Source organism: Ranitomeya imitator, chromosome 2 (genome assembly GCF_032444005.1).
Source record: "Ranitomeya imitator isolate aRanImi1 chromosome 2, aRanImi1.pri, whole genome shotgun sequence".
In the NCBI taxonomy this organism is placed as follows: Eukaryota; Metazoa; Chordata; class Amphibia; order Anura; family Dendrobatidae; genus Ranitomeya; species Ranitomeya imitator.
The window spans coordinates 625,566,560-625,578,241 of record NC_091283.1 but is presented as its reverse complement, the minus strand read 5'-3'; the positions used below and the strand labels follow the sequence as shown (position 1 = coordinate 625,578,241).

The 11,682-nt window shown below is 45.0% G+C and overlaps 1 protein-coding gene across 1 annotated transcript; it reads left to right on the top strand.

The window, feature by feature from the left end:
• Positions 1 to 1,976: 1,976 nt before the first annotated feature.
• On the top strand, positions 1,977 to 2,705 carry LOC138667642 (EKC/KEOPS complex subunit TP53RK-like). Its single transcript, XM_069755768.1, has one exon. It carries the CDS (start codon positions 1,978 to 1,980, stop codon positions 2,614 to 2,616), a length of 639 nt encoding a protein of 212 aa, XP_069611869.1. The 5' UTR covers position 1,977; the 3' UTR covers positions 2,617 to 2,705.
• The last annotated feature ends 8,977 nt before the right edge of the window (positions 2,706 to 11,682 follow it).

Genomic DNA, 11,682 nt, shown 5'->3' with positions numbered 1-11,682 from the left:
ATCTATGACAGAAAACTGACTGGATGTCATCACTTCTCTACATATTAAGGCATACTTGGCTCATGGGTGCCACACACAGGACAAATGCCACTCAGGCATGTAAGGGGAGGATGCAGGAGTGGGGGAATTCCTGTTTTACACACTTCCCCACACCACCAGGGCTGAAGTAGGGCTACTACCATGTCTGCATGATAATACACAGGCAGCCAGCTGGGGACCAAGTGTATTCAAAACATTGGGAACAATTGCATACCATTGCATACCAATAGATAAAGAATTCCAGGATAAAGAATTCCAGGATAGCAAGTGACAAGAAGTTGACACCATGAGCCCCCCAGAGCACTGGCCAATCACAGCACGGGATTCAAACACAATTCCCCCCCCAAAACCTGGAGAGTCAGGGGATAAAGCTGTCACCTAAAGTCCTGAGATTTCAGAACTATCGCAATCTGTGACTGATCTCACCTGAGCCCCAGGACTAAGGACCTCCATAACTACAGACCACCAGGACTAAGGACTTCCAGGATCAAGGATCCAAGAATCCAGTGAGACCTGAGCATCTGCTACGTCCCATCTCGTAAGTATACTTCTTCCTTACACTGTCATAGGGAGCTTGTACCAGTGCTGTGATGTTAAAGGGCAGTTGTCCCTGCAAGTGGGAGGCTGGTGGGATAAACACGTGTGGGAATGTTTCTGAAATGTTCAGGATTATAGATGCTGTGACTTTTCTGATTCACTTTCTTGTTAGACTGTTGTCAGTAATTCTTGTGCAGCCACTCTGATGGGGAACAATAGATTGTGATCTGCTCCTCCACAAATAGTGGGGAGATCAGCATGGTGGCAACTGAAGTATTTCTTGTGTGTGCTAGGTCCAGACCTGGGCGATCGGCTGAACAAAGACCACACAAGAACTGGTACCAGTTGAAGTATTTTTTGCTTTAGCTGGATGCTGTATGCTTAAGTTATGTTAAATTGTTGGTGGAAATGTGAACATCGCCTTTGATTACTGTACATGTGAACAGAGCCTTTCAGTAGAACGGAACCAGCAGCAATCTATTGTCAGAAAGTTGTGCTAAGTAAAATTGATTTCAACTGGATCTGGTCTTTTAACATTGAAGTCTATGAAAAACAGATCTGTTAACTGGCCATCCATTTTTCCTTATTGATCAGTTTCAAATGGATGGCCATTTAGCTTTCAATGTTAAAAAAATGTATCCAGTTGAAATAATTTTTTTTTTTTTTTTTAGTCTGGACAACTTGTTTGTCAATGGATTGCAGTTGGATCTGTTCTAACTGACTACTGGTAATTCTGGCTGAGGCTAAATCTACCCTCCCCATGGGGAATACAGGAATGCTCAGCTGAGTTGCTGTGTAGGGAGTAAGGAAGATAGCTGTCAGTAGAGCCAATGGTTTTCAATATTTTTGTATGGCCAGCCTTTATACTGTGACAGTCGACCAATGATTGTCTGTTTACTTATAGGAGTCCCATGAGATTAATAGTTTACATACTTCTATTTTTCACTATTTTATTCTTTCCATGTTTTATGGCTTATGCACATAATATTGCCTTTTAAGACCCATATCTATCAAATATTTATGGTGTATCCTTTAGATATGTGATATGTCTGATTGAAGGAATTCTAGACAATGCTAAGTAGGATGACCCTCATGTGTAAATGAAGCCCCTCACCACTCTCTGGCCATTTTCAGGAAGTAACTAGACTCCTGTAGTGCAGTGATGCCTTTCCGTCCCGGTAGATTGTTCATGACTGCCATTTGTATGTAGAACATACATTTTTCATGCTGTGTATATCTCTACCATTGTTTGACCCAATGCTTCTCACCACAGGACCAATTATGGCCAACATAAAGGAATGTATCCTGACTGGGTTAGCCTTTACCATGAATGCTGTGGAGAACAGTGCGGACAGCATAAGCAGGGAGCAGACTCGGCGGTACCTGGGGGGGCTGCAGCTCATGAAGCAGGGGGCTGAGGCTCGGGTGTACCGGGGAAGTTTCCTGGGGAAAGCGGCTGTAGTGAAGGAGCGTTTCCCCAAGACTTACAGGCATCCTACGCTGGACCAGAAGCTGACACACCGGCGGACCGCCCAGGAGGTGCGCTCAATCTTCAGGTGCAGGAAGGCAGGTATTGCCACTCCTGTGGTTTATTTTGTTGATTATGTCTCTAACTGCATCTACCTGGAGGATATAGAAGGATCAGTCACTGTTCGGGACTTCATAATGACAGCGCAAGAACATGGCAGCAGCCTGTACAGCCTTGCAGAAAGGATTGGTCAGATATTGGCCTGGATGCATGATGAGGATGTCGTCCATGGGGACCTGACCACCTCGAACATACTCCTACGGCCTCCACATCCGGACTTAAACCTGGTGCTGATCGATTTCGGCCTGAGCTTCATCTCTGCTCTCCCAGAAGATAAAGGTGTCGACCTTTATGTCTTGGAAAAGGCTTTCCTCAGCACTCACCCCCAGACAGAGGACATGTTCAGAGCTCTGCTCCAAAGCTACACAGTCGCCTCCAAGAAATCCAGCCCCGTCATTAAAAAACTGGACGAAGTCAGACTGAGGGGCAGGAAGCGGTCCATGGTTGGGTAGACCGTCGTATATAGGACATCCTTTGGGTTGCATTTGATATTCTGTTTATGATGGTGATGAAAATACTATTAAATCTTGATACTTTTTTATGCCAGTGTGATATAGGACAGATGCAATGTTCCTCCAGCCAAAAAGGAAACTCCAACACCGCCATCCATAATCCCGCCCCTGATTTTCTTTCTTAATGGTTTATACTCCAAAGTACTGTTTCTGCCATCAACCATTATTGGCCATTAGGTCATTAAGCAATCATTGACCTGTCATCTGGTCACTCAGTTGTCCCGCCGTCTCTCTCAGCTGTCCCTAGAAGTCAGTGACAGTAAGGGTGTCTATTCGTCACTCATCTCTTCCTGGCAGATAGTCACAGTAGGAGGTCACCCCCTCATTCTTTCAGCTCTTTCTGGTAGTCAGTCATCCATCTTAGGCCTCCTTCACATGTCCTAATATTTACGGTACTGGAAAAAAACAGTATCAGAGATGCCCTGTGTTTCATACGTGTGCCGCATCAGTATCACGCGCATCTACACCTGAGACAAGCCAGCACACTTTGCTCTGTTCTCAGGCGCCGGGTGCTGAAGACAGCTCACATTGTCCTCTACTCTCCCTACAATTAGGCTAGGTTCACATTGCGTAAATGGGTTAACGCTAACGGACTGCGTTGCACGGCGAAAATGTCGCAATTAACGCTGTGCAACTGGTCCGGCTATATTCACCTGTCCCGTTCCACCGATGCACGCCACTCCGTCCTCCACATCCTCTGCCTTTGACGTTCAGTTCAGAGGGTGCGATGACACGCTTAATGCGCACCGCCCTCTGACTGAACAGTCACAGCCAGAGGACCCGGAAGACGGAGCGGCACGCAGCAGGGGATCAGGGCCAGGTGACTATAGCAAGTGCCGGGGGCCTGAGCTAGCGGCGACTCAGGCACCTGACCCCCACAGCTCGCCGGTGTCCCCGCCTGCTCAGGCCCCCCAGCACTCGGCACCCAGCGACGATAGGGGATTATGTTATTTTTTTTTTATTGCAGCAGCATACAGGGCATATAATACTATGGAGCATCTTATGGGGGCCATCAACCTTTATGGAGCAGCATATCAGGCATATACTATGGAGCATCTTATGGGGGCCATCAACCTTTATGGAGCAGCATATGGGGCATATGGATGGGAGCAGCAAATTACAGATCGGTGGCGCAGGATGAGAGCAGCACATGACAGAATAGGGCAGCACATGACAGAACGGGAGTGCAGGATGGCAGCAGCACATGACAGAACGGGGTGCAGGATGCAAGCAGCACATGACAGAGTGGGGGCACAGGATGGGAGTAGCACATTACAGAACTGTAGTGCAGGATGGGAGCAGCACATGACAGAATAGGGCAGCACATGACAGAACAGGGGTGCAGGATGGCAGCACATGACATGATGGGGCGCAGGATAGGAGCAGCATATGACAGAACTGGGGCGTAGGATGGGAGCAGTACATGACAGAATGGGGGCTCAAGATGGGAGCAAAGCATGATAGCATGGGGGCACAGGATGGGAGCAGCACATGACAGACTGGGGGAGCAGGATGGCAGCAGCACATGACAGGATTGGGGTGGAGTATGGGAGCACCACATGACATCATTTGGGTACAGGATGGGAGCACGTCACAGGATGAGTGCTCAGGAAGACAGTAGCACATCACAAGATGGAGGTACACAAAACAGGATGGGGGCTGCACATGACAGGATGGGGCGCAAGATGGTAGCAGCGCATGACAAGATTAGGGCCAGGATGAAAGCAACACATACCAGGATGGAGACCATATACCAATATAAATGCTCACCACCCAGGCGTAGAACGGGTTCAATAACTAGTTATGTGTAACCGCTTTAAGCTGTGGAGAGTCGGGAAGTTCCCGTGTACATTAGATTACCTATTGGCAGGTTTAGCAATTTAATCTATTAGTTATGAGAACTGTTACTGAGATATTAAATGTCTATAGCCAATTTTTTTACTTTGAACTATAAACAAGTGGGGGGGCTGTAATAAGTGCAGTGGGATTGGTTCAAAGGGGATAAAACGGGGCGGGTGCTTAGGCTGAGGAGGGGGTGGGTTTTGGGGCAAAAAGTGCGGGAAGGGACAGTGCACGTTGCATCCCACCCACCCACCCTCCTTTTTTGGGGTTGGGGCTTGGGTGATTAGTTTGGGTTGGGGCATCTGGGATTAACCGGGTTATTTACTTCTAGGGAGTTCATGTTCATATTGTCATCACAGTGGCTGGTTTGGCAGGGGGTGGGGTTCTTGGAGTTGAGGTTTTATGGGGTTGATCTGGCTTTGGTTTACGGGCTCTGGACGGAGAGTTTACCTCGGGAGCTTTGGAGTTTGTTTGCCCGGAAACGGGTTACATGGTGCCCTCGAGCTGGTGGTTACGGCTGAGGGTAAAGAAGGTTTTTGTTAAAAGTTTGTGGGGGGATGGGGGCTTTTGCCCATGGTGTGCCAGATTTTTTAGTTCCAAGAACCCTCCCCTCAAGTTTTTTTTTTTTACACAATTGTATAATTGGTGTTATTTATGTTTGATTTGTCAATAAAATGGCCGCTGTGGCCAATTTATCCAAAGAAAAGAATGGTCATGTCTTAATTCGTTCGGTACTAAGCATTGTTTATGGGGAATTTGGTATTGAGTGGGGTGGATGATGTCATTAGAATGAAGGACCAATCTTAGGCTACGTTCACATTAGCGTTGCGCCGCTGTTGCGTCGGCGACGCAGCGGCGACGCGCCCCTATGTTTAACATAGGGGACGCGTGCGTTTTTTTGGTGGCGTTTTTCGCCACGTGCGTCGTTTCCGAAAACGCTACATGCTACATGTAGCATTTTCTGTGCGTCCGATTTTCGTCCAAAACGATGCACGCTTTGCAAAACGCGCGCGTTTTTCCGTGCGTCGCGCGTTGCGTCGCCGACGCAGGGCGGCGCAACGCTAGTGTGAACCTAGCCTAAGTGATATGCAGTCAAACGTGGTGCTTATTTTGCATGCTAGACATGGGGAGATCACTGTTTGACTTGTCACATGTGCTATCACTTAATATAATTATCTCCTGGTAAAAGACAAATGTTAAGTGTGTTGGTGAATCAGGGAGACTGTGTACATTGCACAGACTGCTGAGATTGTGCACAGCAATATACATAAAGGAATTAAGCTGGCTCCATATCCATTATGTTAAAGTCTGCTAAGTTGGGATGGTGGCCTCCTGACTCTCCTACATTGGAAGATATGAGAAGAATCAGCTCTTGAGTTGAGCATTCATGTGTATGATGGAATCATTAGAGACACTATCAGAAGGCATTTTAACACAATTCTATGAGTTTCTGAGGAAGACAAATATAGCCTTTTGATAAAAAAAAATTCAGTTTCTTGAAAAGCAAGAGTTGAAGGGCGTTCATGTAATTAAAGGCAACCTGTCACTTGATTATAGCTGCGCAAACTATGCACAACGTGAATCACTGCCTAAGTTTAAAGATTCGGCTGACAGAGATGGAATGAGTCTGATGCAACGTCTCACCGCCACACTACAGGAGATTGAGCAGTGTGGAGGGGTAATCCCATCACGTCTCACCTGACCGAATCTTTAAACTATGCTTCTTCTAAAACACTGAAAAGATTCAGAGAAAAAAAAAAAACCTGGTTGCAATTGTGCAGCTGTTTTCAACTGTGGAGTTGATTGGATGTAAGGCATGAACTGGCCGAACAGCACAGCTCTGTTCAACGTGTTCTGTCTATACCCAACTACTGTGGCAGAGATCATATTCACTTTTAATAGGAGGTTGAGGGAAGGTTCTGAAGTACCATGCTGAATGATGGTGAAGTCAGAGGACTAAGTAAGGGAAGACAGAAAATGTGTAGGAAGACGTTCCATGTATTAAGTGAAATGTTCATGAAGTTATGCACCCACTATCTTTTGTACATAATTCCGACCAAGTTATTGTTCGGTAAAAGACCTTTCCATTTTAAGTAGTGGTCTATCTCATTGAAGTTTGTAGGACCTGGTCCTGGCCAGCCAAAGTCACCGGCAACCATGCTGCCTGCAAGGGTGTGACATCCCGAAGCTAAGGTCCACACACCCAGCCAGGACCCCATCTTCATGTATTATGCCAGGGCAGGAAAGACTTCTCACAAACTAAATAACCAACAAGGGAAGAACACCGGTTTACAGGAAAAAAAACCCTGTAAAAATGTATATAACCTTTATTAAATATCGATTAAGAACAAATAGGTAGAAATACCCTAAAGTAGAATAGCCTATATGGTTTGGGCTATAGAAAATTATAAGGGAATATCTTCCCCTGGTATGACTAGGATGATATCTACCCAGGCACTAATAACCTCTATTAGAAAAGATAGAGATGTAAGCCCACCTTAAGATATCATGTAGTAGTACCTTGAACCAGTGACAAGAGAGTGCTGCCGCTTACTCATTCAATAGATGTGTAGAAATGGGTGATATTTCCCTAGACACTACAAAAGACAGCTACTGTATATATCTGCCTAGCTAGATGCGGAGGCTGGCACCCTAAGAAACACGAGAATGGCGCCCCCGCTTGTACGGTGGCTGTCCCTAATCTTCTGCTTATACCCTATAAGATGATAGTTGGAAATAGAAGGCCAGACGGCCTGTTACAATCGTGTAATGGTATATTGTGTCGTATAACATGAATGGGACCAACCAGAAATGTGATGTAAGAGAGGAGACAGAATATGTCATTCATCCCCCATGTACACAATATCAGGTGTATAAACACTTAGAGAATAGGTGTCTAGGGACTCAGCAACATCTTGATAGCACCATATCATTGGCCCCATATAAGTATTGGGTATTTACTGGTACTACTATAGAGCAACATGCTCAAAAAATGATATAGGTACCTTGCTATATCTCACCTGTTATGAACCACAATGGACCTAGTGGTTAAGAGCACACAAGTGACCTGATAGTTACTAACATAGCACGAGCTCTGAGACGTGGGAACTCTGCAGACCGCAATTCCTAATCCTATCATACCACACTAAAAGTAGCCGTGGAGCATTCCTGACCAGACCTAGACGCCTCGGCACAGCCTGAGAAACTAGCTAGCCCTGAAGATAGAAAAATAAGCCTACCTTGCCTCAGAGAAATTCCCCAAAGGAAAAGGCAGCCCCCCACATATAATGACTGCGAGTTAAGATGAAAATACAAACACAGGGATGAAATAGATTTTAGCAAAGTGAGGCCCGACTTACTGAATAGACCGAGGATAGGAAAGATAGCTTTGCGGTCAGCACAAAAACCTACAAACAACCACGCGGAGGGAGCAAAAAGACCCTCCGCACCGACTAACGGTACGGAGGTGCTCCCTCTGCGTCTCAGAGCTTCCAGCAAGCAATAAAAACCAATATAGCAAGCTGGACAGAAAGAAATAGCAAACAAAAGTAACACCAGCAAAGCTTAGCTTATGCAGGGCAGACAGGCCACAAGAACGATCCAGGAGAAAGGAAGACCAATACTGGAACATTGACTGGAGGCCAGGAACAAAGAACTAGGTGGAGTTAAATAGAGCAGCACCTAACGACTTAACCTCGTCACCTGAAGAAGGAAACTCAGAAGCCGCAGCCCCACTCACATCCACCAGAGGAAGCTCATAGACAGAACCAGCCGAAGTACCACTCATGACCACAGGAGGGAGCTTGACCACAGAATTCACAACACTCACCCTCGGCTACCACCATTTGCCACGTTACACATGTTGCCCAATCCGTAGGCAGCATGTATCAGACACTGGTTAATTTAATTCAAACAGGTATGTCTGACTCTGAAACACTGCGGCGTTTCAGAGAAAAACATTCTTTAAAAGCCGCTGGGGACCAAGTCCTCACTGTAGACTAGTCGGACATCACAGTGTTCCAGAGTGAAACATACCTGGCCGAGTGGATATATCTAGTGTCTGACACATGCTGCACACGGTGTATGCAGTACGTATCAGCTGAGGTTTACGTTAAGTTCTGAGAATACTATTTTCTGAAGCTAAAAAGGTATTAAATCACTGCTTTTAGTTTCATTTTATGTGTCTTCTAGCTTTATATGATTTTCTGGACCCAATTAAGACTGGCATTGTGCCCAGTATTGGCAGAGCTGGCAGAAACTAGTGTAAAAACAACAAACATCACAAAAGTTTATTATATCACTTCGAATTGCGCAAAAGTTTTGTGACACTTCAAGATATGCATACTCCCGACTCGACGGTTTCTGGCTTGACTCAATTCACTTGCATTGAGCGAGGCCATGGCCATGAGTATGCAGATTACATTCTTTAGGTTACATGACCACCGGCTCCCTGTGTCGGCGCTGGAGAATCCTCACCGCGTGCAGAAGATTCACAAGTCTGTAGTCACAGGACTGAACAACCCCTTTAAGACATATTAAAAAATCTGCTTAACTTATTACAGCTAATTTTTAATTCATGGAAATATATAAATGTGAAAAAATATATAGAACCAAAAAGTGACGCCCCCGCCCCCACCCCTCCATTCTATATGGAACAATTGCTGCCGGTTATTACACGCAGGGATATTCGCATGTGTTCCCTGAAGCGTGCAGATTCACCGCCCCTAATACATTGTACGGGTGAAATTTCTCTTGCGGAGGCTCGAATCTCAGAAAGATAAAAAGACATGCTGCGTCCTGGAAAGACGCGCCGCATGTTCGTCTGATAAACAGGCATAGGTGAACGCATAGTGGGCAGGCTCGGACTGGCCCACAGGGTAACAGGGGAATCGCCCGGTGGGCCCCTGTGCCCCACTGTATGAGCAGTACTTGGCATAATTCACATGATTTACTCTGTACAGAAAAAATAGCATATCATCATTCAGTAACCAAACTACCTAGTTTACAAAAAAACCCTGTTTAGGAGACAAGAACAGACAAATTGCGGCGCCCTAAGTGCGTAAACACAATATTATAGTCTTTAAAGGGTGCACAATTTTATGCACTCACCTGATGAAAGACTGAAATGGCTTTAGATTATGTATCCTCAAAATTCCCTTCTGAGATACTTTTCAATATACAGGGCTTGCAGCTTGCCTCGGGTGGATCCAAGTGAAAGAGCCAGAGTCAGGCTCACACAGGATGAGTAATTCAAGAAAAGCACATCCAGCCCATGAATGGCAGTGCTTCCCAGGACTCACATCCAAAGATGATATTTTATATTTTTTTATTTCATAACTTAAAATAGAAGAGATACAATGCGTTTCGGATACAGTATATATCCTTCTTCAGGTATCATAAAAACACAGTACAAATCCTACTAGTATAAAATTCAATTACACTTATATATAGTATCAAACCTTTTATCCCAGCCTCAGAAACTTGATTTGGGGTGTGGACCAAGTTCAGGAAAACACCCACTGATTGATACATCCTTGTTAACATTGATGCAAGAAAGAGAGAAAAAAAAACAACCTTTAAACTCTCTCTATGGCTACGTTCACATTAGCGTTGCGCCGCCCTGCGTCGGCGACGCAACGCGCGACGCGTGCGTCGTTTTTGACGAAAGTCGGACGCACAGAAAATGCTACATGTAGCGTTTTCTTGCGTCCGACGCTAGCGTCGGAAACGACGCACGTGGCGAAAAACGCCACCAAAACGACGCACGCGTCCCCTATGTTAAACATAGGGGCGCGTCGCCGCTGCGTCGCCGCTGCGTCGCCGGCGCAACAGCGACGCACATTGGCGGAACGCCAATGTGAACGTAGCCTTAGATATCATTCAATCCATTTGGAAATAATGTTCCCAAACGATATATCCAAAACGTTTCTTTCCTGTTTAAAAGAGCATTCCTGTTTGCAACTCCAGAGGGTATCTGCTCCACTGGAGTTACTTTTATGTTAAAAATGTTATTATGTTTAAGTAGCAGATGCCTTGAGAGATTGTTTTAAAAAGCCGTTTTTTGCTCTATTTCTGTGGCCATTAATGCGGGAGCGCAGTGTCTGTACAGTGCGTCCCACATATTGCAAACCACAACTGCATGTGATGACATACACAACATGATCACTACTACAGGTGAGTCTTTGTGAGATTTCAAAGACATCACCAGTATTATTGCATTTGATAGTTTTAGCTCCATGATCTAGGATCCCACAGGTACAACATTTTTTGGAGTTACATTTAAAAACTCCGGTGCCTTGAAGAACTCCACATAAAGTTTGATCCTTACTTTTATAAATGTTTTTTCTTTTTGAATCCAACTGTTTTTTTTAATTTACTGGGTGCCACCAAATTTTTCAAAGTTTTCCCCCTTCTATATGTAATCCCTGGTTTATCAGGGAGATGTTTTCCCAAGACAGGGTCACGCTTCAAGATATACCAATATTTAGAAAGCACAGTTCTTATGACTTTATTTCCCCTATTGAATGTTGTCACAAAATTAATTTTCCAGCGATCATCACTTTTTTCCTTATGTTCTGTCTCCGCCATCTAATATTGTTACCCTGATTATTTGCTTGCATAATTGCAGTTTCCTCAGTATACAGTATTGATATATTCATGCCTTTATTCATCTGTGATGCTTTGGCTCCCTCTAGCGGCCAGAGTTATGTTGGCAGTTCAATCTTGTTTTTGTATTATCCATGTATGATTCTCCTCCTCTTTTGCAATGCATTATGGTAGCTCAGCCTCCATTTCCCTCCATTTTTCCTTTCACTTTCTTCAGTTTGCCTTCAAGGAAAGACGCTTCACTTCATCCCCCTTGCGATTGCATTGCCGGTATGTCTTTATGCCTTCTCTATATAATCCCTGCTCTATACTAGCCTAGCTTAGCCAGTTGTACTCCCAGTTCAGTTACTAGCCTTCTAATGTTATGCATAATGTATATCATGTGTATTATGTATTTGTTCTATACCCTGCACTGATACTATGTATATCATTGTTCACAGTTTCACCGCATCAATATACCACTACGTTTAATAAAGCACAGACTCAACCACAGTCTCCTTATTGGACCCCGGTATAGCGGTTTAGCTGACTGTATAGCTACGTATGAGCCTGCCTCAG